The sequence below is a fragment of the Bos javanicus genome, chromosome 17 (assembly GCF_032452875.1).
Source record: "Bos javanicus breed banteng chromosome 17, ARS-OSU_banteng_1.0, whole genome shotgun sequence".
Classification (NCBI taxonomy): domain Eukaryota; kingdom Metazoa; phylum Chordata; class Mammalia; order Artiodactyla; family Bovidae; genus Bos; species Bos javanicus.
Genome location: NC_083884.1, coordinates 53,521,635 through 53,549,324, shown reverse-complemented (window position 1 = coordinate 53,549,324; position 27,690 = coordinate 53,521,635). Strand labels below are relative to the sequence as shown.

Below are 27,690 nucleotides of genomic sequence, written 5' to 3'. Positions count from 1 at the left end.
TGCAACCTTCTGAAAAAAGAAATCAGTCCTTTGGTATTTTGGAAAGCAAAGTGCCTTCTTACCTGCTCAAGGAGATGACAAACAGCTGGCCTTGTTTTAGCAGCCTGTGTGACAATTCACATTCCTTTTCACTGAAAGGCAAAGATTAGATACGGGTCCCCACCCTGGCTCCAAGTCCATCCTGAAGTACAAGTGTTTGGTTATGACCTCACCTCCCCACACCTGGAGACTTGTCACAACATGGCTAAGTCCAAACAATAACTTGCTCCTCCACCCAACACTCTTCCTAAGACTCCAATACATGGGACAGAATACATTTGAAAAATGGGGCACCTTCTTAAGGCAACTACTTCCTGCTTTTTGAGTTCCCGTCCATAAAATGTCTCCTCTCAAATTATTCTGAATTCTGCTTTAGGATTCTCTTCCTCAAAAACCATTTGGATGAGGTCAAGTCACATTGCAAGATCTTCAGTAGATCCTTAGTCTTAATAAAATTCCAACCCCATAGTAAAGCAACCAAGAGTCCTTAGCATCAATGACGTCTTTTAAGTCTTTTTTCCCACCCCTACCATCCTACATTTCTTGAGTGTTCCTCCTTGGTTTCCATCATGCCATTTCTTGTATATTCCAATGCTCATTCTGTCTATGGAAATCTGTAGTTCTACCTACCTTTTCTAAGGATTAGCTCAAAGGTTCTTTTTTCCAGAAGTTTTCAAATGCCCTCCAAATGAATACTGAAACGCCTGGCTCTGTGAATTTAAAGGCAGTCTTCCCTAGCTGCCTTTCCCACCACCCCAAAATAGCTGAGGTACCTTGCCCACTTCATATGGCCATGTGATGAATCTAAGAGGAAACCATCCATTTTCTCCTACTAATATCCAAGCTCTTCTTAAAACAGATTCTATTTTACAGTTTTCCTCTTTTAATGCCCCAAAGCAGAGAGAACAACTCAACACAAGTGTACCTTTAATACGTAACTGAATAAATGGAGAAATAGGAATCAACTGAGAAACTAGTGCTTTTCTAGAGCTTTTGACAGAGAGGTAGTACAATGGATATGGATATTGGGGGTCTGAGTGATCAAGATTTAGGTTCACCACATTACTCACCTGCTGTGTCTCAAGCATTTTCTCTAAAAATGAAGTTAACGATCCCTGCTTATTATGGTGATTGTGACAATGGGATCAGTTTAGTTCAGTCGCTCAGTCTTGTCCGACTCTTTGAGACCCCATGAATTGCAGCACTCCACGCCTCCCTGAGTACACTCAAACTCACTTCCATCGAGTCGGTGATGCCATCCAGCCATCTCATCTTCTGTCGTCCCCTTCTCCTCCTGCCCCCAATCCCTCCCAGCATCAGAGTCTTTTCCAATGAATCAACTCTTCACATGAGGTGGCCAAAGTACTGGAGTTTACCATGGGATAGTAATGCACAAAGAACCTCAACACGAACTGTCTGTGGGACATGCTAGAGAAATAACTGTTAGCTATCTCTGGTCACAGGAGACTGCAATGCAATGTTTAAGGGGGTAGTTAAACAACTGTGTGTATGATTTAGGGAATGGTCAAGTCTTTAGTTGGACTGGCCTCTCAACAACCACTTTTTTTTTTTTTTTGGCTGTGCCTTGTGGCATGTGAGATCTTAGTTCCCCAACCAGGGTTCAAACTTGTGTTCCCTGAAGTGGAAGCTAACCCGTGGACCGCCAGGGAAGTCCCAACAACCACTTCTTGAATGCTGACAAGTCCCCTTGACTTCTCCATGCTGCTGAAGTTTCCTCAGGTTATATACATAATGTGAAGAAGATGTTTACCTAACAGAAATGTTGAGTACGATAATGTATGTAAAAACACTATGTAAACTATGGTAAAAGATCAGTTTTATTATGGACTTTGACTCAGAGAAAAAGCCAGAAGGATTAAACATTTTTATTCAATTTTTAGCATGTTCTATGAGGGCCTTGAAAATAATTTTTCCCTTTTCATATAATTTCCCTTCTCTTTACTGTTCATAGAACACTAAATTTGGATACTCAAGTTACCAAAATGAAAACTAAACCTGGAAGGGTTGTATTTTGCACCCTCTGCTGGCCTCTGAGGAGAATAACATTACCTAAGACTAATTCAAGATCATCTATATGTTTATTTTCATGGACTTGACTGTAAAGATGTCATGGCATTCCACATAAAGACAAAAACATAGTTTCAGCTCTATATTATGTATCAGACAATTAAGCACAATATGTGTATGCCTACTTTTTGTTTGTAACAATTATCATTCAAATCTAGAAAATTATTTTTGTACAAAGGCTAGCTGCCCACCATTTATTTTTTCAAAATAATTACTTTAAAAGATTCTGCTGTTTCTATTGATATATTTAAGGCTGAAATCCACTGAAAATACCCAAACTTGTAATGTCTTAATTTCCTTTGCTACCACTAAGATTTGCAACCACATAATTTACTACCAAACTTACAAGGTTGTATATACTAATTTAACTGTGAGTCATTTTTTTATATTCAAAGTCTTAGATTATGTATATGAAAACTAATTTATTAAACCTTTGTACACAAAGATGAACATACCTGTACAGCAAGCTTATATGAAGAATGAAGTTACAAAAAAGTAAAAGTGTTATTAAAACGGATGCATGTAAATCATTTACAAAAATACCCCAGATGGTATAAAGCTGCTCATCCCTGATTTTTCTCATTTGGTTGTTAAGAGTTGAAATATGAATTTTAAATGGTTAGAATTTTTTCTTTTTAAAAAGTGATATATTAAACTTACGTACAGGATAATTAGCAAAATGTAGAAAGGGAAAACGATGTACAAAAGACAGATTAAAAACCATCACTCCTGACAGACATTCACAATCCAAAAATAGTATAAACCTTAACAAACTATCTCTAAACCGGCTCCTACTTACCTCCCCCCAAGTTTTTATCAATGAGAATAAAATATAGTAAACCAGCAAGCTCAGTCTTTCCGTTCTTTAAAAGAGGCCTGACCTTAGACCACAATTAAGCCTTGGGTAGATTTTTTTTTTCTTTCACATGGGAGGGGCCAATAGGAAAACAATTTAGTCCTAATTACCAGAACACAGTCATAATTAAATAGCACTGGGTGCTATGCCAAGCAGTCATTCAGAAGTCTTCTTGTTTTTTTGCTGGTTTCGGGGTGAATTCTTTAACAAGTTTCTTATCCTGAGGTACATTCCAGTAGATTCCGCCATGTTCTCGAATTCAAACGGCGTTATTCCGGTTGCAAACTTGCTCATGTCGGGGATAGCACTGTGGGCCTTCGTGGCTGCTGCAGGACTGCAGTCCGCATGAAGGAGCTGCTGGCTGCTCCCTCCATTCCTGACCTCACTGTTTGACTCGACCCTGCCGTGGTCATGAGCACCTTTACGGTCTACCTGAGTGGACTCTTCGTTTTCCTTCTGGCCAAGCAAAGCAGTCTCAGAATCTGGGCTCAAGGCTTGTTCCTCTTCCGATTTCTTTGCAGCAGTGTCTAGTACCTCGGCCTCCCCTGGCACCTGCCTTTCGGGTGTTTTTCCCTCTGGGACAGGGAGGTCAGGTTCGTTTGGACAAGGTGAAGAGGCCACCGAATTCCCAGTTAAAGGTGTGTCTACAGGAATATCCGAATCACTGTTGACGCTCTCGGCCTGCTCCAGGGCCGCCCATATCTGCCTCTGCTGTTCTTCTAGTTCCTCCAGAGTCAGCGCGTCCTCGTCCATGGTCACGGATGCCGTTCTCATCCGGGGTGAGTCACTGGGAGTCAGCGGCGGGGTGCCCTTGGGGAGCGGAGGAGTGAAGATGGGTGGAGGGGTGCCCTGGGGGAGCGGAGGAGGCGTGCCAGGGGGCAGCGGGGGCTGAAACTGAAAAGCTTCGCTGCTTGGGGACCCATGCGGGACCTCGGCATCTGAAATGAGGATGTTGAGATACTGAGTTGTCATACAGCACTTGATTTTACTTTATTTATTATTTATTATTTGAACTCAGGTGAACCCAGAGGATTGATGGCAAAATAAAAGGCTCAAGAGGGGAAAACTGGATCCTCAGATATCACATATGTAAGGTGCGCTCAACGGTATCTGACTCTTTGCAACCCCATGGACTGTAACCCACCAGGCTCTTCTGTCCATGAAATTCTCCAGGCAAGAACACTGGAGTGGGTTGCCATTTCCTTCTCCAGGGGATCTTCCCGATCCAGGAATCAAACCTGCATCTCCTGCATTGGCAGGTGGATTCTTTACCACTGAGACCCCTGGGAAGCATACGATCATCATTGCTTAATGGCCTCAATCCACCTGAAAAGAACATCTGCAGGGGGAGAGGTCAGGATCTCTGGTGCCAGGAACTCTAACCGAGAGTAACCTTTAACACAGTAGGAAATCTGGCTGGAAATGAGACTACCTAGACTCTCAAGTGGGCAGAGGTGGAAGAAGCAGCGGAGGAGGTAACTGGAAACTCCCTGGCTTATTTCCCAGTTCTGTATCCCAGTCTAGATTGCTCGACCGAACTGTGGGTTCATGTGGTCAACTGGTCACTGGTCATCACTATCTGGGTGTCTCACAGACACAACAGATCTGACCTGTACAAAACAAGGAATCTTTTCCTAGAACTCAGATTCTTCCCCCGTTCGTTAACTCGTTCACTGGCACCATCAGTAGTATCTGCTTTAAGTCTCCAAAACCGAAACCTAGTCACCAGAGTCCTCCTCCTTTCCTTCAGCCCACACCCGGTCCTTAGCTCTCTGGGGTCCACCCTTTCCCACAGCCTGTCACAGCTGCTACATTATTTTGGGACCATTACTGTTGGTCAGGAGTATCAGAGTCATTCCTGCCTCTCGACTCATCTTCCTTATACTCATCCAAACAGTTAGTCTTTCTAAAACACAAATCTGGTCCTATTAACCTTTCCATCTCATTAGAAACCCTTTAGTGCCTTGTCATGATCTAGAGGAAGAAGTTCAATCTCCTCTGTACCATATGAGGCTCTTACAACCAAAAACTTGCCTTTTTTGACTACGTCATTTCTTACAGCCGGGTCTGAACTCCAGCTATCACACTGTTGGTAGACAAACATGCTGTGATGCTTCATGCTTCTGTATTTGCATTTCTCACTGTCTCGAATGCCCTAACCCTGCTCATCTCACCCTGGTCACATCCCTCAGGACCATCACAACCCTGCTTGACCACAGGTTCCATGGTAAACCCAGAGGATTCAGAGAGCAAAAGACTAAGGGAGAACAGAGGGCAAGGTCTTTGTTCCCTTCCCTTGGCTTTCTGAAAGGATGGACTTTCCTCACGGTCTCTCTTTCCTGGGGGGAGACGGGATTTCGTGAATTTATATACTCAGGAAGAATAACTGAGAAAGCCTGCCTCAGTCCTGCCCTTCCTCCTCTTGGGAATGAGCTGCCAAAGGGGAGTATTTTCCACTGTGTATCTCAAAGCCCTGCCCATCAGGAGGCCAGTCCAGATCCAGGGCCCTGGGACTGGGTGGAAAGGTCTGTCTAAGGAGCCCGGTTGGCGGGCCCATCCGGCTCTCACGCAAAGCTATAAGCCTTCCAAACTCAGCTCTGATCAGCAATAGTGGAGGTGCTCTGATACCCAAGGATAAAAGGGAAGATTTACTCTTGAGTTACTGCTCATTAAGAGCTTCCTCTTTCTTAGGGAACTCATCAGCATACAAACTCGTCCTACTTTCTCAATGAAAGCAAAACCACGGGGTGGAACCTACCCGAGTCCAGTTCCATGTCGGCAGGTGAGGCTGCTGCGCTGTTTTCCTTCTTCTGCTTCTTTGGACTACTGGGGCTGGACCGAGACGAAGACCTTTTGCTGCTAGACTTCATGCTTGGCTAATGGAGAACCAAACCAAACACAAGTGAGTTGGGGGAGACAAAGAATTACACTCCATCCCTCCATTTAAACATGATACAGAGAACCAATCCAGGTAACTGGTGAATGTAGTTACCTTTTTCCTTTGGATTCATCAGAAAACATAGAGCGCTTTATATACAAAACAATAAAAGGCAACGAGATGCCTATGAGTTACAAAACCAATAAAAGGCAACGAGATGCCTATGAGTTACAAAACCCCATGGATGAAAGCAAGACATTTTTCTAAACCACACTCTGAAAATCTGTTTACCGCTTGGAAGTTAGAAGTCAGGTAATTGGCAAACACGTCCTTCTGCTGACACGCCTGCATTGGTATTGACCCAAATATCCTCCATTCCTATCAATGAAAAGAGAAGGGAAAAAGAAGTGTGTATTTGGAAAATGTCATGCTCTGAAGTCTGCTTACAGTAGGTGAAGTGGAGATATCAAATTACATTCCTGCTTCATATGTGACTTTTCCTTTTTGCAGGGGGTGGGGGTTAAAAATAACAGTGCACTGAAAGGGAAAAAAAAACCAACTCGGCCTATCCAACAGTCAGGACAGAATACTAAAAGACTACTTGACAAAACCACTTGGGCCAAAAAGGTTCTGCCTACTATCAAGAAGTTACAGGCAGTGACGACAGCCTCTCAGCAGCGTGGCTGGTTCCCACCCGCCTCCTGATACTAACTAGTACTGCCCATAGACTGTTCTTGTCCCTTTCTCCTAACTTGCTCACTCATGCTGTTTTCCACCTTCTGTCTTCAAACTCAGTAGTTATCACTCCTTTCTCTCTTATTGCCAGTAACACATTTAACAGCGGCTCTCAACAAGAATCACTCTGGGCTCCTGTGAAACCAACAGACCCTAGGGACTAAGTTAAGTCTAAGGAGAGGGCATGCTCAGGAATGTGCACTTCTAATGCGTACCCCAAGGGGATTCTGATGTAGGCTGGGACTTGGACCCAACTTCCAGAGGCACTGATGGTTTGTACATGCAATTTAGCCAGCCCTTAACTAATTACACACATCTTCAGATCTGTTCACCAGACTCTAATTTAGACCTTTGGCTGCTTCTCTACTGCCCAGTCCCTAAGAATAGCTGGAATGAATTTTTTTTTAAGTCATTTACTTATTTGGCTGCACTGGGTCTTAGCTGCAGCATGTGGGATCTAGTTCCCTGAGCAGGGACTGAACCCAGGCCTCCTGTGTTGGGAGCTCAGAGGCGCTGCCACTGGACCATGAGGGAGTCCCTAGAACGCATTTTTACTAAAATACCACCACCACCACCACCACCACCACCACAGTTAGTTGTTGAATCCTGAAACATAAGATAAAAGGTGCAAAAGATTAAGTATAGCAAACCTTTCTTGTATCGGAGAAATTTTACTTTGTGGGGGGAAAAGAAGGAAAAGTAGGAAAAAGTTACAGTACACATAGATTGATTAAAGGTAGAAAAATACTTCCCAAGCAATTCTGTAAAACTTAACAATACTGCTTCAAACCACCCCATGTTGTTAAAAAAGAAATGATAATCTTTTAATTTTAGAACAGTTCCAGATTTACAGAATCTAATCATTCTATTTTAGTTCCTTAGGGCATAAAATCAGAAAAAACTGGGTTTTCTTTTTGACGAATTCAAGATTTCACTTAACATTCTAGTCAACACAAAAGAAATTAAAAAGTTAAACTCATAAGTAACACATTTAGTTGTCGCTGTTCAGTTGATAAATCATGTCCGACTCTTTGTGACCCCATGGACTGTAGCATGCCAGGCTCCTCTGTCTCCACTATCTCCCAGAGTTTGCCCAAATTCTTGTCACATTTACTGTTTTTTTCTGGTCACACTGCATGGCTTATGGGAGCTTAGTTTCCCAACCCAGGATTGAGCTCCCACCCTCAGCACTGAAAGTGTAGAGTCCTAACCACTGGACAGCGAGGGAATTCTCAACTTTAACTTCTTTATGAGACAGTAATTGCTATGTAAGGTAACATTTTGAACAATCTACACAAATACTTTTATATCCCAGAAGAATATAAAACCAATATACTTACATCTGGAATTCCTCTGGGAGTAGATATATTAAAACCTGGATAGTTTACCAATTTCGAGAGATCGTAAGTGACACTTTTATTTTGCTGTACTTCTCCAGCTTCTGTCTCTCCATCAGCACCATCTATTATGGATCATCAAAAAGGTGAATATTGCTAAGTGCCCATATAAACCCCTTTCTGGACCAAAAGCAGACCTGGAAAGTGCTTATATTTATGGCCACAAAATTACTCTGAGAATGGCTTTCATTATAATTTGTCTGAACAAAGATTAGAATTTTTAAACAACATGGACATACCATTTTGACAAAAATATAAATACTGAAAAACTTGGAAAGTTTAGTTCTTCCATGAATTGCTTAAAAGTCTATCTTGCACTGATTTTATGATTTGCCTAATGCTCTATTCCAGTTCTTTTATTTAAGAGACACTTATATAATGGTTACTATATATGAAAAATGTTTTCTTCTCAGATAGTACTTTAAACAGTTTATAAGTATTCACTCACTTATTCTTCACAACAACCCTAAGAGGTACTTACTACTAATACCACTTTACAGATGACAGCAATCCTTGAAGGATGGTTGAGAACTACTACATTCTTTTCGAACATTTATGTTGCTAATCCCATGTCTATATACCTAAGGTAACCAAATGGTTGATGAGAAGTTTCTCTTTATAGAAGTTTTCAGGATAATAAGCCAAGAAGTAATCAAAGAATCAGAATACAACCACTGTGCCATCCTCAATAACTAGATATTGGCAACGTTCACTGATGACTGATTTCACCAACAATTCACAGCAAACAGGGACAGAGAAACATACTGAAAGAAACCATGGGGATCATCAGCAAAACCTCAAAAAACCCAGAAGGACAAAACTCAGAGCTTTGTTAAAAACAAGAAAGGAATTTACAGATTAAAAGACATTTAAGAGACTCTCAATTATCTACACTCATGTGTCCAAAGAATCCCTAGGTGAGAAATTTAAGAAGAGACCGGTGGGGGGACTTCTCTGGTGGTCCAGTGGCTAAGACGCTGCATTTTCAATGCAGGGGACCCAGGTTCCATTCTTGGTCAGGGAACTAGATCCCACATGCCACAAGGAAGATCAAAGACCCTGTGTGCTGCAGCTAAGACTAGGTGCAGCCAGATAAATTGTCTTTTTTAAAGAGAGGACAGCAGACTTGCAAGCACCTACAGAAAGTGGCATGAGTAATGATAATTTGAATGTCAGCATGACTTGGGGACATAAAATATTAAAAGGACTGTGCTAAATATACTCTTTTTGGTACTACGTGAGAAGGGGGGCTTGGTAAATGTTTTGTTTTTATTTTAATGACCTAAGTAATATCTAGAAACACTTTCTTTTCAAATTTAGAGCATTAGAGATAATACTAAAATCTTAAGAGCAATCCTGTTTTCCTTCTCAGGGATAACCACTGTTGATTTGCTGTATATTGGTTACAACTTTTAAAAACTTATTTACTATCTACCAGGTGTCAGGCACTGTGCTACACGATAGACAGACATACATGAACTGTGACAGGGCATGAAGGAAACAAACAGGGTGCAGTGAGAGAGACTGGCAGGACACGCAGGTGAACGCAGGAGACAGACGTTTAAATAAGCTGGTCAGGGGAGGCCTCTGCGAGTCTAAACCCTAAAATCTAGACGGTTCTTTTCAAAATATCTTCTACAAACATAACTCCTCATAGAAAATATACAGCATGGCTTCATCCATGTGGGATTTTTGGGGTTTTTTTATTTTTATTATTTTTTTTTTCTTCTTTTCTTTTTTCTTTCTTTTCTTTTTCTTCTTTTTTTTCTTTTATTATTTTTTTTTTCGGGATTTTTGTTTTTTAAGATCAACAGCAGTGGGAGCGGCAGCAGGAGTAGCAGTGTTAGCGCTCAGTCGTGTCTGACTCTTTGCAACCCCACGGACTGTAGCCTGCCACGCTGCTCTGTCCCTGGGATTCTCCAGGTAAGAACAGTAGAGTGGGTTGCCATTCCTTTCTCTAGGGGATCTTTCCAAGACAGGGATCAAAGCCAGGTCTCTCTCATTGAAGGCAGATTTTTTTACCATCTGAGCCACCAGGAAGATCAACAGTATCATAATAAATAAGTATTCCAGAAATTTATCTTTTAAACTCAGTATTGCATAAGAATCTTGCCATGGGAGCTCCATGGATTTACTCCATTTATTACATACATTCTACAAGGATTCTATCCCCTATTTCTACCATGGTTTACTTAGCCATTCTCCCTTACGGCCTTAATGTTGTCTTAAAAAATATATATATGTTCTTAAAATTAATTTATTTTGGCTGCGCTGGGTCTTAGTTGTGGCATGTGGGATCTAGCTCCCCAACCAGGGCTTGAACTGGAGTCCCCTGCATTGGGAGCACAGAGTCTTAGCCACTGGACCACCAGGGAAGATCCCTTAATGTTGTTTTCTATTTTTCACTATCATATTCAATGCTAAAAAGTATCTTCATATACATACATTTCCTTGGGCACATGTGTGAATATTTTTATTTTTTTATGAATATTTTTCTAGATTCCTAAGAGAAGTTTTAGATTATATTAATAAGACGGTTTATTTATTGTAACTTTTATAGATCTCCTGGCAGAGATGGGTCATATTTCTGTTACTATTACTGACAAAGGCAAGAGTTTATGAGGTCTAGCTGGAGAGCTAATACCTTGCTAGGTAGTCACTGAGCAAGTCCAGATAATTATTTGGTAACTCTCAATGAAGTTTTAGTTCCTTCCTTGTAAAACAAAAGAAAATCATGATATTTTTTAGTTAACTCAGTAGACATTAAATAAGACAGCCATTCCCATTCTATTTTATTGTTATTCTTTAATTAAAAAAAAACAGAAAGGACAGAACCCTTAAGTTGACTTATCTAACTGAACATACTATACCTTTCCCATCATAGAGCGCAAGCCCTGAGTTCTCCAGTTCGGCCTCTTTGAGCCACCCTGGTGGGTATCCTAGCTGGCGCATTCGATATATAAAAGGTGGAAGACTCTTGTCCGTCACACCCAGTGCATCCTGGAGTTCCTCACTGAGTAAAAATAAAAGAGGAGGAAAAAAATACTGTATTCTCGCTTGGATGAAGATACATACTCTTCTAGTATTTCAAACACGTCCATGTCCTTAGAGCACAGACTTGTGGACACGGCAGGGGTGGGGAAGAGGAGGACGGGGCAAACGGAGAGGGCAGCATGGAAACATACACATCACCATACGCAAAACACACCGACAACGCGAATTTGCTGCATGACTCGGGGAACTCAAACGGGGGCTCTGTAACAACCTAGAGGGTGGAATGGAGTGGGAGGTGGAAGGGAGGTTCAGGAGAGAGGGGACACATGTTCACTTAGGGCTGGTTCATGTTGATGTATGGCAGAAAACAACACAATATTGTAAAGCAACTATCCTTCAATTAAAAATAAATTAAAAAAAAAAACCAAACCACTTCCATGTCTCATACTACACAGCATGTGGTACAGCAGCACCTCTCAATCACAGTACAGTCAAGTCCCCTACATACGAACCTTCGAGTTGCCTCTGTATGCCAGCTGTTGTAGTGTTAACTACTATCCTTTTCAAGGTACTGTACTATAAGATTAAAATTGTTTATTTTCTGTTAGTTTTTTAATGTATTATTTGTGTGAAAAATGTTAGAAACCTATTAAGCTATATACACTCAATTGTGTTAGTTGGGATACCTAGGCTAACTTTGTTGGACTAATGAATGAACAAACTGGACTTACGAACGTGCTTCTGGAAAAGAACTCCTTTATATGTAGGGGACTTACTGTAGATATTTTTTGGATTAACTGATGTACCTTTTATATAGAGACTTGTGGGAGAACACTTGTTTCCTGATTATTACCCTGAAGATACACAGAACTTGTTCCAAATGGTGGGGACACAGAAACGACATTCTAAGGTAACATGACACAGGTACCTAATAACTCCTGGCTTAAATCTTCCAAATCTCTCTTCTACTTCTTCTGCGTGGTATCGCTGCTGAAAATTCTGATTGTTTGTCTCACCACAGGCATCCATATACTCTTTTCTCTTTTCGCTTATTCGAGCAGCATTTCGAGGCTAAATCGTAATGTGTTTGGAAAGAATGGTATCAAGCAGTGTAGAAATAGTTCAGAAATTAAATAAACATAAGCACTTTTCCTAGGTCAAGCACACAGATTATTTCAGTTTTAATGCATAAGGAGCAAGTATAAAAGAGACTGGATAGTTTAGAAAAATAAGCAAGGAAGAGAGGCAGTCCTTCAATTTCTTATTACCTTGGTACTATCACAAAGTTTTTAAAATAAATTGTCTAAACATGAATTCTCATCATGTTTTATTCATCTCAAATAGAGACCACTGTAATAAATTATTATTTTTTAAAATAATGTCTTAAAACTTATGGACAAATTTGGAAAGATTTAAAAATTAAGAACTATAGGAAAGTAAGACAGGAAGTTTCTTTATATCGCACAATGCTATAGATGCATTGAAAATATTAGAAAGCTCTGGTTCAAAGATTTTTTTTTTATATGAGAAAAATTTACCATTGGGCAATCTTTCATTTGATGCTCTTCAGAACCACAATTGAAACAGTGAGGCTTTGGCCTATTTGGTCAAAAAACAAAGATTTTCACAATGTAAATAGAAATATCAAAGCAAATCAATAAAATTCTGTGTGACAGCAACGTGTATCAGAACAAGAAAGCACGCAGATCACCAATTACTAATATCTGCAGAAATGACCTCACTTTCACCACCTGTCCTAATGAGTTACACAAATATTACTTTTGATCAAGTCTTTTAACCAAGAGCCCTTATGTTCCCGACTGATCTGTTACCTCTGAATTTTGTCAGTGGCTGATAACAGAAGGATTTGAGGCAAACAGATTATCATATTTTCGGAAATTTGGAAAGGGGTAGATGGTTGTAAGACAGCAATCAAAGACAGCAGTAATTATTCCTTTCCACCCACCCAGGCACATCAGGCCTGAACCAATGAGTTGCAATATGACTGACTTAGAGATTTACTCTATGTCTATGTACTGAAATTCTGGTTTAATCTGTTTATTTATAGTAAGCCGGTAATATTAACTTTTCAAGCTATAAGAGTTTATGGTTTTGGTTAATAAAGAAGAAGAAGAAAACAAAAGCAACTCCCCACACAAACCTTTTTGCCTTTACTTGTATTTCTTGCCCTTCTAGAGAAACAATGTGGCTGAAGACTTGCTGGTACCTTTAGTGAGTTTTATTAAGGAATAGTTATCATAGTCTGCACAATTTGGTTTTTTTTTAAAGGTGAACTTAATGGCAAGATGCATAAAGATCTTCATTCACTATGTAGGATACTTGGGTATTTCCCATCCTTCCGTAAGCTGAGGGTTTTCATTTAGTAGCGGTTGCCCCAATTTATCAAGGCAAAAATTAGTAAAATACAGGACACTTCCTACAACCTGCAGAAAACAAGTCAAAAAATATTGCTATTTAAGCAGAAAAAAAAAAAGATGACATTAGATACTGTAAGACTATGATTAATTGTTTTACCAACTTATTTCTGGATGATGAAATTACTAGAAATAATAATCAACTCCTTAGTGAAGGAGTCACATCCTGATGTGTCAGTAAAATCTCCATCACTGAATTCCCTCAGGGTGTCTAGACCATGGAGTTTTTCCTGTTGGATCGCTACTGTCAGGGGCACTCCCTCCAGACTTAAAGAGCAAAAATTTGTCAACAATTCTTCTATTTCCCATTTCTTTGCTTCCTTTTGTAGCAAGATCCTCTGAAAGCTGTCTTTATTTCTATATTCATTGTTTCCATTTCCTTGTCTCCCAATAGGAGAAAAATTCCATACAAATTTAGAAAAATTTCATACAGAAAAGTTGGAACACCATGAGCCCTCATCTAGATTCAACAATGGTTAACTGACATTTCTGTGTGCACATCGCTCTCTCCACACAAAAACATACTTTTTACTGAGCCATTTTTAAAAAGTAAGTTGCCACCACTCTCACCTTAGTCTAAGCTATTATTTGCTCCTGCTGGAGACTAACAACTTCCTACCCAAGTTCCATCTTCCACATATAACCAGCTACAACACTGCACCATTCACAACATGGCACCCCTAAATACTTCAGTATGAGCCTCCTAAGAATAAGAACATTCTCCTACGAATCATGATACCACCATCACACTTGAGAAAACTAATAACACTTTATATCATCTATATCCTGTCTGTGCTGGGAGGATGAAGAGCCCACAGATCTTACTGAGAAGATTTACAAGACATGGACACAACTCTGCATATGTGATAAAGGCTAATATCTGCAAAGGTATCATGTGAGATCACCCTATAGAGTGCCAAGTGGCAAGACTAGGACCAGTTAGTATAAGAAGCACATTTCAGCTCAACTTTTAGAAAGTGCAAATTTCTATCAGAGATGTGCAAAATGAAGAAGTATGTCTCTCTCTCTCTTTTTTAAAGTGAATTCCATGTTACTGAGAAGAGTCAAAAAAAAAAAAAAAAAAGACCAGGATGCTAGCTATCAGGGCGCTTTAAAGAAAGATCCCTGACCTTGAACTAGATAACTTCATCTCCCTTCTAAACAATAAGGTTCTGGGATTTAAGGTGGCGCCTGCCTAGGATGTTGCACACTTATTAGTCTAAATTGTGATATGTCAATGGCACACAATACTCCATGAACATGAAAACTGGTCTTCCTTTAACGGAATCCAGGATTACATCATCTTCTTTAAAAACTTTTAAGTTGCAAAATCACACATGACACTGCACTGACACTTCTGAATTTTGCACAGGTATCAAAAGGCCTGCATACAGGCTCATCTCTGTTAAAAATCTTCTGTTTTTCACTCACTATATGAGTCTTTCAAATATTTAACATTTCCAAGCTGTCACTTGTTATACTAGTTATTTATCCCTCTCAGATTCACCCATCTATAAGTTCCACAAGCATGCTTTCTATATTTTCATCCAAGTTCTTGAAAATGATGAGTGGGGCGAGGATGATGAACAGGTGGAGTAAAGAGAACTTTTAGGGCAGTGAAACTACTCCATACGAAGGTCTAATGGTAGATGCGTATTACTGTACAAATCCATAGACACAGAGCACCAAAGTGACCCTTAACATAAACCATGGACTCTGGGTGGTAATGATGTGTCACTGTAGATTTATCAATTGTAACAAATGTACCATCTGGGGGGAGATGTTGATAGAGGGGGAGGTTATAAATGTGTGGGGGCAGGGGATGCATGGCAAATCCCGGTATGTTTCACTCAATTTCTCTGTGAACTTGAGAAAAATATAAAATCTATTAGAAACTGCTCTAAAAAATATAAAATCTATTTAAAAAAAAAAAGAAAGGAGAATAAACAGAGAGGATAGTCAGGAGAAAAAGTCCTCTGAGGTGTATCCATTGTACCCCTAGGTCACAATGAAATAGTTCTTAAAAAGCAAACTATAATATTAGAAGGCTGAAGGCTACACTGTTGTTTACAACAAATTTAATGAAAGAATGTGTGATCATTAGATGACACATCAGTTTACCATCTAAATGCTACCCAATGGACAGAGGATAGGAAATGTATCTGCAGAATTCAAAACTGAAGCGTCCAAACTTACACTAAAAGCTTCCTTATTATTAACGGCACTGGATTCTTCTACTTTATGGTCCTCTTCTAGCATAACACTGGATGGCTAACACAAAGAAAAACACAAGTTACAAAAGCTAAACAATTCTTAACAACTTTAAATTTCATAATTGAATCTGAATACATTCACTTTATTTTCTAACACATACCATTAAGGTATATAAAAGTTTGAATTCATTGCTGTGATAATTAGGGTGAGTGAGAAGTTAAGCTAGGTAGGAAAGTTTATGAAAGCTACTTCTCAAGTGGGAAAGTTAAAAAAGATATAAAAGATAGTATCTTCTGAAGCATTAGCTTACACTATGACTTTTATGTTAGTAAATATTAATTATGGAACTTTCAACATTTAAACTGATAAGACAGGCTTTATCTTCAAATCAGATAATCAAAAATTTAAAAATATAAACTTGATATTGCTGGTCAACACTGATACTCAAGGCACAAAATTCTGAAGTGTTTCTTGAATCAAAAATTAAATAACATTCACTATGGTTTTTATTGTTAAATGTATTGTTCCTTGAATCTTTAAAAAAAATTACATATAATAGATGAAAACTAAAGGTGACAAAAATTTAGTAAATCAGAATACTCCATTCTCCAACCTCTGAGGATAAACAGCTAAAGATCCTTATTTGAGAGCCTTTACTTACCTTAACTTATAAGTAAAAAAAAAAAGCCCAGAAATCATAATCCTGATTCTCTTGAGATAAATTTATGCCCTAATAGTCACACAGTGGAATCTCTCAGATTTCTTTGGGCATGCTACTGATTTTTAAAACAAGTAGAGGGGGGAAAAGGATGATATATGAACTTCTTCATTTTAGGAAAAAAAAACAAACAAGAAAATCCATTTTTTATAGTCCCCACAAAAAGAGATGTTTTTCCCTGACCTAAAATTAATTTTCTGTCCCAAACCATGTGTCCAAGTTAGGGAATGATGCACGGGGAAAGGCTTTGAGTGTAGCCAGGTGTGAATATTACTCCCTAAGAAAAGCAATCACAATCCCAAAGAAAGCCCCATGGCTGCATTGGTCAGACTGTGGAGAAGGAAGCCAGGTTGCAGGATAGAAGGTGAACAGACAATCTCAACAACCATTTTGGTTTTGAGTCAAGAGGATCCCCGGAGCCACCTAATAATTGGCAGTAAAACGCAAAACCTACTAAAGTCTCTTAAGTTTGAAATACCTGGGGCAAAAGATTAAAGGAAGTCTTTTCCACATCATTTTTCTGCTGTTCCTCAAATCTTTTTACTAAATTTGATACAAATTCCTCTATTTCTTGATGATATTGCCTGCATAAGAGGACAAAATGGTCAGAACCCACACAAACACTGACTTGACTGAAGTCATGCATTTTTAGAAGATGGCATGTGTAAATACTGTTATTTTGTTTTTCAGAGTTTATATCAAATCACTGACTCTATGTAACAGTCTAATCTATTCTTTAGAGAAAAAAAAAACAAAACCCATTTTTGCCAAGTTAACAAAATGATGATGATAATCTAACATAGTGCCTAGCATGTAATAGCTGGCAGATACTTACACAGACTACATGGATTTATAAATTTTACGAACTTAATTTGTAAATATATAACACATGGAAATGGTTCAAAATTCAAAAGAAGTAAAAGAGTTATGTAACAAAAAGCCCCCTTCCTACCCTGTCTCACAGCAACTTATTTCTGCAACACACACACAATCAATGCATTCAGCTCTTCCACAGCCTCTTCCTACAGACTCTGCACACACAAGGCAACACCTATGTAAATATGACACTGGAGGGAAAAAAAAAAAGACCAAAATGCAATGCAAGTAAAATGACCGAGGTCTATGCTCTCCAGCTTTCCAGGTCAAGAACCATGTTCATCAAATACTCTTCAGTACTCAGTTCAGAAGGGGCCAAAAGAGCCAAATTCCTCTTCGTGGACTTGATGATTTGTCACGTCTCTTTAGCTGACATTCTAAGATTTCTGCAGGCACAACCCCAGGTGAGTGGTGCAGACATTAATATTGTCAGGAGGGACTTCCCTGGGGGTTCTTTGGTTGAGACTCAGCGCTCCCAATGCAGGGGGTGCATGTTCGATCCCTGTTCGGGGAACTGAGATCCTACATGCTGTGCAGCGTGGCCAAAATATATATTTTTTTTTATTAAAAAAAAAAAAAAAGGTCTGCCAGGAGCTTGAGTTAGAGGCTGACTCTGATGGTGACAGTAGCCCTGGAGTCCCACGTGCCCAGCACCATGCCACCGGCTGTACCACCCCACACAGCCTCAGGTTCCACTTCTGTGAGATAAAGTAGCCAATGGATCTGCCATGCAGGTAACACCTAAGTATGCTCCCTTTACCTTGCACAGTGTCTAAGATAACAACATGTGATGCGTGAGGGGGCAAGCAACCATCTGAAATGTCTATGACCATGCTTCAAGCAAGGCATGGGTCAAGGCCTCAAACCATTTCAGAACATTCTAGCAAGCATCGTAGGAAAGCACTGAGTCATCCTAGACCCAAGAATACTGAAAACTAGCAAAGGTCTAGTTTTGATAGTCAAAAAAAAAAAAAAATCACGTGGTAAGTTTTCACCATAATCAACAGGGAAAACTCAGCTCCCTGATTTTGGTAGCGAAATGGTGGTAGCAGTGACTTTTATTAGCAGCTGTCTATTGGGCTATTGGGGCTTCCCTGGTGACTCAGTGGTAAAGAATCCACCTGCTAATGCAGGAGCTGCAGGAGAGGCAGGTTCAATCCCTGGGTAGGAAGATCCCCTGGAGAAGGAAATGGCCACCCACTCCAGTACTCTTGCCTGGGAAACCCCATGGACTGAGGAACGTAGTGGGCTATAGTCGATGGGGTTGCAGAGTCAGACACCATTTAGTAACTGAACAACAACAACACTGGGCTCTTACAGGTGCTCATTCAGTTCCCTAAAAGGTGGTTACTACTAGTGTCCTGTTTCCCAGTAAGGAAACTGATATGCAGAGAGGGTCAGTGACCTCTCCAGGTTCACATATGTAGAAAGCAGAGTTCAAATTCAGGTTTATACGACTGCAAAAATAAGAGCCAAAATCTGGCTCTTATCATGATTCCATAAATTTTAAGTAAAAGAATACAGATGGTATAAATACAGATGAAAACAGCATATTTATACAAATAGTGTATCATAAACACATTAGCTCATAATATTTAGGAAAGAAAAAATTACTTACTTTGAAATAACATTGTTCATAAATAGAATCTGTAATAAAGGTCCATCTAACTTAGTATTGTTCACCAATATTCCACTAAAACAAAAGTTAAAACATATTCTTAGAAGACATTAGAGTAAAACTTGCATATGTATATATAAACACTGAACCTTTATCATTTCTACGTACCAAAGATCATATATTTTATGAATAAGATCAAGAACCACCAGGAACTCCGGTTTTCACCAATTTTACATACTTGAACAATTTTATAAAGATTATCTTTTACTTTACATATGTATTTTAAATATTTCATAAAAAATTAAAAGCTGCAGTTCAGTTTTCAACCAAAAAGTTTCTTTACCTAATGGCTGTTTGTTTATAAACTGAGGAGAGGGAGGAACTGAGTAAACCAGCAGGTTACAAAGAATATAATTCTGAAAGAATCAGAATAAATTTGGCTTGGAAATATATAGGAAATGGAAACACTTTATAAATAAATGGGTAGACTCTTTTTGGAGGGCAGAGCACACTGCACTAAACATCTCAGATCCAAATTTTAAAGTAATGATGTAAAATTACACTATTCCTGGATGTGACTTTCAAAAACTGGAAAAAATAGAACTAGACTGCAGCCTTAAAATCTGCTATATATTCCTTCAGTAACCTGGGAGCAGCTGTATCTGATTTCTCCACACCTTCTTCAAATCCTTGTACCTGTACAGCATGTGAAATCAATCAATCTGTATGTGGAACTGCTCACATCAAGTAGAGAAATAAAATTAAAATATGAAGACATCCAGACACTTGTTTCAGTTTGCACAAACGTCAGTTTAAAAAAAAAAATACATTGTGGGCTTCCCTGGTGGCTCAGTGGTAAAGAATCCGCCTGCTAATGCAGGAGGCACGGGTTCGATCCCTGGTCCAGGAAGATCCTACATGCCATAGAGCAACTAATCCCATGCACCACAACTGTTGAGCCTGTGCTCTACAGCCCAGGAACTGCAACTACTGAGCCCCTGTGCCACAACTACTGAAGGCCAAGCGCCCTAGAACCCGTGCTCCACAAGAGAAGCTGTCGCAATGAGAAGCCTGCACAGCACAACTAGAGTAGCCCACACAGCAACAAAGACCCAGCACAGCCAAAAATAAAGAAAGAAATAAAACTATCCAGCAGAACAAAACACCATGTTTTTAAAAACCACATGCAATTGTGTGACTCTTGATTGGAGCTCAGTTTGAGCAATCAGCGATAAAGACATTCAGTTGGGGAAATCTGAATATGGCTGAGAATATTATTAAGGAAATCATGCCAGTTATTAAGTGTGATAATGGTGTTGTTGTAGTATATGAAAGTTTTTAGAAAAAAGAATACATGCTGAAATATTTGGGGTAAAATATGTATATGGAATTAGAAGAAGGTGATATGTCAAAATATTGTTAAATCTAAGTGATAAAAACATGAGTATTAATTATACTATTCTTTCCACTTTCTGTACATTTAAAATTTTCATCATATAAAGAAGAAACAACAACAAAAACCAACTCACAATGTTTACTGGCTAAAAGAAAGAGGCACTTTGATATGCAAGTTCCAAAAATAAGGGTTAAATCAAGACAAATGGGGTACAAATTTTATCTAAATTTTTTTCTTCCTTGGTTTTCTGTAGAAAGTTCTGTCAGTCTCACAATGTGGAGAACCCTAATTCTAAATAAATAAATAAATATATAGATTACTCCTTTTTCAGGATACTAATGCTTCCTTCTCATGAATTGGCAAAGCCTATAATGCTCTAATCGTTTGAACTCAGGTGATTGTAACCCACTTATAAATATTTAATGTTCAAATGATCGACTCTATTACAAAGCATGCACCTGTCTAAATAAAATACCTCTACATATATAAAAATTATGATTTTTTTTTTAGGAATCCTATTCACATCCAATACATTTACTACCTAACTACAAACAACTGTAGATCCACAGACTGTGCTCACGTAGATAGTAAGGAAGGTAGGGCATAGAGAAATTATTCTTTAGACATATTCTGAAATATGTTTAATTCTAAAATTTTAGTCACCAATGTAGCAGGTTACTTCAGCTGGTACAGGGACAAAAAATTCCATGTTAAACTGCATCATGGCACCCCAAAGTCTGAAAGCCTTAATATACCACTCTGTGTAATAAATCTGTTTTAACAAATATTTTAGATTTAGTGACTACTAAATAAATGCACACTAAGAAATATTGGGGCCTTCCTGGTGGCTCCATGGTAAAGAATCCACCTACCAATGCAGGAGACATGGTTCACTCGCTCGTTCGGGAAGATCACACTTGCTGCGGAGCAACTAAGCCTGTGTGATACAACTATTGAGCCTGTACCCTAGAGTCCTCGACCTGTAACTACTGAGCCCAACTGCCACAGCTACTGCAGCCTGAGCCCTAGAGGCTATGCTCTGCAAGAGAAGCCACGGCAACGAGAAGCCTTCGCACTGCAACTAGAGAGTAGTCCCTTCTCACTGCAACTAGGGAGAAGGCAATGGCACCCCACTCCAGTACTCTTGCCTGGAAAATCCCATGGGCAGAGGAGCCTGGTGGGCTGCAGTCCATGGGGTCGCTAAGAGTTGGACATGACTGAGCGACTTCACTTTCGATTTTCACTTTCATGCATTGGAGAAGGAAATGGCAACCCACTCCAGTGTTCTTGCCTGGAGAATCCCAGGGACCAGGGAGCCTGGTAGGCTGCGGTCTATGGGGTTGCACAGAGTGGGACATGACTGAAGTGACTTAGCAGCAGCTGCTGCTGCAACTACAGCAAAGCTTGTGCAGCAATGAAGATCCAGCATAGCCAACAAATAAAATTACATAAAAAAGGAAATATCAACATGTGATTATCTATTAAAATTAGATGCCTGAAAGCAAATTTACTCACTGCACTTTTTTCAAAAGCAACTCCTTTCTCTTCTTCTAAAATTTATCTTGCATTGTTTCTACTTACAGACACATTTTAATTGTGTAAATAAATCTTCAGCTATATCAATACCGTAATTTGAATTCTGCTGCTGCTGCTGCTGCGAAGTCGCTTCTGTAGTGTCCAACTCTTTGCGACCCCATAGATGGCCTCCCACCAGGCTCCCCCTGTCCCTGGGATTCTCCAGGCAAGAACACTGGAGTGGGTTGCCATTGCCTTCTCCAATGCATGAAAGTAAAGTCGCTCAGTCGTGTCCAACTCTTAGCGACCCCATGGACTGCAGCCTACCAGGCTCCTCCATCCATGGGATTTTCCAGACAAGAGTACTGGAATGGGGTGCCACTCCCTTCTCCAAATTTGAATTCTAACTTCCCAGAAATGTTCATTGAATAGAAACAACGTGAACAGGTTGATAACTTGCCTGAAGATAACTTGTTCTGAAGATTAAGTAAAAAATTTCTGGTTTGTGTTTCACACGTATTTTCACCCAGTCAGTTTCAAAGTTTAACGCAGTTATGAGAATTCAAATTTTACCCTCACAAATTAAAGGATCATTACTCTGATTTCTTCCGAGTACATGGAACAAATAGAAGCGATACAGAAATCCCAAATACTTTTTAAAACAAAAACAAAAACCTGTGATTAAATATTAATATCAGGACAAAATAAAAAGTACATTACAGTGCAATTTCAAGATCTCATACCTTGGTCGAGTCAAAATATTCAATTTTCTTTTAAGTTCTTGATGTTATTACTTGTTAAGGACTATAGCCCTCATTAAACAGAAATAAGATCATAAAATACAACTACTAACCTCACTTTTGATGTCAATGTTATAAACGTATGTTACAAAAGTTAAAAGACAAATGTTTTGAGGATGACACACTTATTGACCTTTTCTGTTGCAGGACTAGTATCTGGATCTAAAAAACTAAAATACATACCCTTCCAACATGGTATTTCTAAGACGGGGGTCATGTAATTCAAAATAGACTAACAGACTGAAACCAAAAATGCTATTCGGTCAACGGTGCACCGTCAGAAGTTAAACAGCCACTTAAGAAGACGTTCCAGGTCAAAAGCATCATGATAACTCAACAAGGTAAATGCAGCATAACAAACTGTTAAGAACTGAAAAATCTAGGATGGAATCTACGAATGTTCACTGCCAAATCCTTTCAACTTTACTGTCTTCAGAAATTTTCCACAATAAAATGTCCAGGAAAAAGGCATTATGAAAAAAAATGGCTTCGAAAACCTTACACTAGAAAAAAGTTCCTGAACCAAAATTGTAAGCTAAGTAAAAATAAACAAAAAATTTTAAAATAAGTTAAACCCCACCCGCAAACACCTTCTAAGAATGTATTAACATATTAACACATTTTGCTAGAAAGGCTGTGGACATGTAACTAAAGTCAAACGGAAACTTAAATGCACATTCCACACGGAAGCTGTTTCAAAGTGGAAGAACTTTCAAATGAATCCCCAATGGTCATCAGCAATGAACCATTTCTCTGTGCATGCCTCGACTCCTTAGGAACCCCAACTCCACAGAATGGGGCCACTAACTTTGGCCCCGCCTTTAAAGACACAGGCGCCCAGGTCAATGTAGCCGGTATCTCCTAACACACCACATAGCGTGACTGCATCAACTTTACATTGGTTCCAAAAAAGGAGACCGGATAATGACTCAAAAGACGGGAACAGACGTGGTAAACAGTCTGCAACTGAACAGTTGAAAGAGTCCGGAATAACGCTAAAATCCCGCCCCAGACTCGCGGACGGGAGAAACGAATGAGGTCCAGGAGACGAATCCCACAAGGGGAGAGGTCTGCGCCGAGGCCTCGAGGCCAGCTTACGCAACCCGAACCCTAGATTCTCAGGCTGAATTCTGGCCCTTGTGGAATTTCCGCCCGCGCCCTCCGGGCACGGGCCCCACCACACGCCCTGATGACAGGGCCCAGAGAGCGGGAAGGATATTCTCGGCGCGGAGCTGCTCGATGGTTTCCTCGCACTGCCGAAGCCGTTCCCGCAGCTCCACGTCGCCAATCCCATTCTCGTCCTCCTCGTCGCCGTCGTCGTCCTTGAAGCGGGTATGAACGGGCTTCGGAGTCGACTCCTCTGGGTGGTCAAACGCCTCGAACAGCTCTAAGTCGCCAAAATCCACCTCCGCCGCCATTTTGGGCTGTGGGAAAGATACGAGAAGAGGCGGAGCTGGCCACCAGGCCGGAGGCGAAGGTTTTGTTGGGCGGAACCGCTCTCTATGGCCCGCACCGCGCTAAGCCACTCGAGCAGCGTTTCCTCCAAACGTAGGCCGCCGAAGTTGCACAAGGGGCGGGCCAGTCCTGTGAGACTACAACTCCCAGAATGCAGTGGCGTCCCCTCTACCCACTTCCGAGATTGCTTGAGACCATGGCATTCTGGGATATGTGGTTTCTAGGCGACTGTTAACTCATTGTTTGCATTGCATACTGGGATTGGTTGGCTTTAACGTGAAGAAAGCCGAACCAGTTCAGAAAGTGTTACAATGCGAGTTGTTCCCGTTTTGCCTCAAAAGCAGGAAAAAAAAAAAAAAATCAGAGCACGATGCATGGCTTGACACAGATTCTGGTGTTCGTGCCAAACAGCAATAAAGAACTCCAGTTTTGCCACAGACTACCTTTTTTGTTCTTGGAGAAGGTACTTCAGTTGATTGGACTTGTTTCACTTTTTCATAAAAAGCTAGCTTGATTTTAGATTATTTTAGATTTGTCGCTAGAAGCTTTTGGTGGTATCTCTCCTTCAATCAACCCACTCCAGTACTCTTGCCTGGAAAATCCCATGGACGGAGGAGCCTGGTAGACTGCAGTCCATGGGGTCGCTAAGAGTCGGACACAACTGAGCGGCTTCACTTTCGCTTTTCACTTTCATGCATTGGAGAAGGAAATGGCAACCCACTCCAGTGCTCTTGCCTGGAGAATTCCAGGGACGGGGGAGCCTGGTGGGCTGCCGTCTATGGGGTCGCACAGAGTCGGACACGACAGAAGCGACTTTGCAGCAGCAGCAGCAGCACTCATTCATTCAACATTTATTTACCGAGTTCCGTGTGCCAGGCACTGTTCTAGGAGCTGAGGATGCAAGAGGGAGCGAAATAGAGACGGCCCTGCTTTCATAGAGGGTGCAGTCTAGCAAAAGAAACAAAAGTGAAAGTCGCCAAGTAGTGTCCAACTTTGGGACCCCACGGACTGTAGCCTGCCAGGCTCCTCTGTCCATGGAATTCTCCCGGCCAGAATACTGAAGTGGATAGCATTCTCTTCTCCAGGGGATCTCCCAACCCAGGGTTTGAACCCAGGCCTCTCACATTGCGAGCCAAGTCTTTACCAACTGAGTCACCAGGGAATCCCAAGAATACTGGAGTGGGTAGCCTATCCCTTCTCCAGGGGATTTTCTGGACCCAGGAATCGAACTGGGGTCTCCTGCATTGCAGGCAGATTCTTTACCAGCTGAGCTACCAGGGAAGCCCAAGTTCAGTTCAGTAGCTCAGCCGTGTCTGACTCTTTGCAACCCCATGGACTGCAGCACACCAGGCCTCCCTGTCCATCACCAACTTCTGGAGTTTACTCAAACTCATGTCCGTTGAGTCGGTGATGCCATCCTACCATCTCATCCTCTGTCATCCCCTTCTCCTCCCGCCTTCAATCTTTCCCAGCATCAGGGTCTTTTCCAGTGAGTCAGCTCTTCGCATCAGGTGGCCAGAGTATTGGAGTTTCAGCTTCAACATCAGTCCTTCCAATGATTATTCAGGACTGATTTCCTTTAGGATGGATTTGTTGGACTCCTTGTTGTCCAAGGGACTCTCAAGAGTCTTCTCCAACACCACAGTTCAAAAGCATCAATTCTTCATGGCTCAGCTTTCTTTATGGTCCAACTCTCACATCCATACATAACTACCGAAAAAACCAAAGCCTTGACTAGACAGACATTTGTTGACAAAGTAATGTCTCTGCTTTTTAATATGCTGTCTAGGTTGGTCATAACTTTTCTTCCAATAGGCGTCTTTTAATTTCATGGCTGCAGTCACCATCTACAGTGATTTTGGAGCCCCCAAAATAAAGTCTGTCACTGTTTCCATATCTATTTGCCATGAAGTGAAGGGACCAGATGCCATGATCTTCGTTTTCTGAATGTTGAGCTTTAAGCCAACTTTTTCACTCTCCACTTTCATCAAAAGGCTTTTTAGTTCCTCTTCACTTTCTGCCATAAGGGTGGTGTCATCTGCATATCTGAGGTGATTGATATTTCTCCTGGCAATCTTGATTCCAGCTTGTGTTTCTTCCAGTCCAGCATTTCTCATGATGTACTCTGCATAGAAGTTAAGTAAACAGGGTGACTATATACAGCCTTGACGAACTCCTTTTCCTATTTGGAACCAGTCTGTTGTTCCATGTCCAGTTCTAACTGTTGCTTCCTGACCTGCATACAGATTTCTCAAGAGGCAGGTCAGGTGGTCTGGTATTCCCATCTTTTCAAGGATTTTCCACATTTTGTAGTGATGCACACAGTCAAAGGCTTTGGCATAGTCAATAAAGCAGAAATAGATGTTTTTCTGGAACTCTCTTGCTTTTTCGATGATCAGCAGTTATTGGCAATTTGATCTCTGGTTCCTTTTGGGAAGCCCAAAAGAAACAAAAAGTAAACGTAAATGTTCCTGATCTTGGGTCAAAATGGATGTTGATGGGAATTCATTGTATTAAGAAATAAATATGCGTAATAAAAACATAGGAAATTATTGATATGTAACAAATTTAAGATTTCTGTAGGAGTCTAAATTGAGGAATTGAGGTTTGAACTGAATTATGAAATGTTAAGAGGGCAAAGTTGGTGGTGAGCATGGGTGATGGTATTAAGAGTCTTAGGCTGGGACTTCCCTGGTGGTACAGTGGAAAAGAATCTGCCTGCCAGTGTAGGGGACACAGGTTTGATCCCTGGTCTATAAAGATTTCATATGCCTCAGAGCAACTGAGCCCGTGTGCCACAACTACTGATTGGCTCTGGAGCCCTTACGCCACAACTACTGAAGCCTGCTCACCCTAGAGCTTGTCTCTGCAATGAGAAGCCACCACCTGAGAAACCAGTGCACCACAATGAAAAGTAGCCCCCACTCTCTGCAACTAGAGAAAGCTTGCACAGCAATGAAGGACGAGTACAACCAAAAATAGGTAAATGAGTATTAGGCTGAAGAAGTGGAGTCTTAGGCAGAGTGGAGCAAAATGTGGCTGGAACATTAGGCAAATACTCACAGACCACAGTAGGGATATTCTTTCCACTCCTAGAATTGGGAAGTCATTTCAACATTTTAAACAAGTGGTGTATCCATGACCCACAAATTTTCATTGTGATAAGATGATCCTGATTCCATGATTGGAAGAGGATTGGCATGGAGCAGTAACAACATTCTGATTGTAGTAGACAGATTGATATTTTGCAATAAAATCAACAAATGTTTGCTTGGATTAGGGTAGTGTCAACAGTAACGTAAAGTTGATATTCAAATAGAGGATATTTAAGCAGCTTCCCTAGTGGCTCAGTGGTAAAGAATCTGCCTGCAATGCAGGAGACTGGGTTCGATCCCTGGGTCAGGAAGATCCCCTGGAAGAGTATTCTTGCCTAGAGAATCCCACGGACAGAGGAGCCTGGCAGGCTGCAGTCTTTAGGGTCACACAGACTGGAATGACTAAGCAGCAGCAGAGGATATTTATAAGATAAAGTAACAGAGATAACTGAAGGGTTGTATAAGGAGAATGAGAGAAGAGTGAATTAATTGCCCAGATTCTGACTTAAGAAACCGGCTGAATGACTGCTTGAAATAGAGAAAAATTGATGTTGACTATGTTTGGGAGTAAAGAGCGAGTT

The 27,690-nt window shown here is 40.5% G+C and overlaps 1 protein-coding gene across 4 annotated transcripts; it reads right to left on the bottom strand.

Annotated features, from left to right (window-relative positions):
* Window positions 1-1,859: 1,859 nt before the first annotated feature.
* ZCCHC8 (zinc finger CCHC-type containing 8) lies at window positions 1,860-24,342 on the bottom strand. 4 transcript variants are annotated; one of them, XM_061384700.1, is made up of 14 exons: window positions 23,779-24,342; window positions 22,503-22,545; window positions 18,849-18,923; window positions 16,833-16,938; window positions 15,619-15,693; window positions 13,328-13,431; window positions 13,149-13,214; window positions 12,526-12,586; window positions 11,916-12,058; window positions 10,864-11,006; window positions 7,937-8,058; window positions 6,153-6,239; window positions 5,742-5,859; window positions 1,860-3,921 (listed from the first exon to the last, which is right to left on the bottom strand). In XM_061384700.1, the coding sequence occupies exons 1-14, from the start codon at window positions 23,975-23,977 to the stop codon at window positions 3,140-3,142; spliced, it is 2,124 nt and encodes a 707-aa protein (XP_061240684.1). In that variant the 5' UTR covers window positions 23,978-24,342; the 3' UTR covers window positions 1,860-3,139. The 4 variants fall into 4 exon arrangements, with proteins under 4 accessions (XP_061240684.1, XP_061240686.1, XP_061240685.1 ...); XM_061384702.1 differs by lacking the exons at window positions 16,833-16,938; window positions 18,849-18,923 and having other exon boundaries at window positions 23,779-23,798; XM_061384701.1 differs by lacking the exons at window positions 16,833-16,938; window positions 22,503-22,545; window positions 23,779-24,342 and having other exon boundaries at window positions 18,849-18,925.
* Window positions 24,343-27,690: the final 3,348 nt, after the last annotated feature.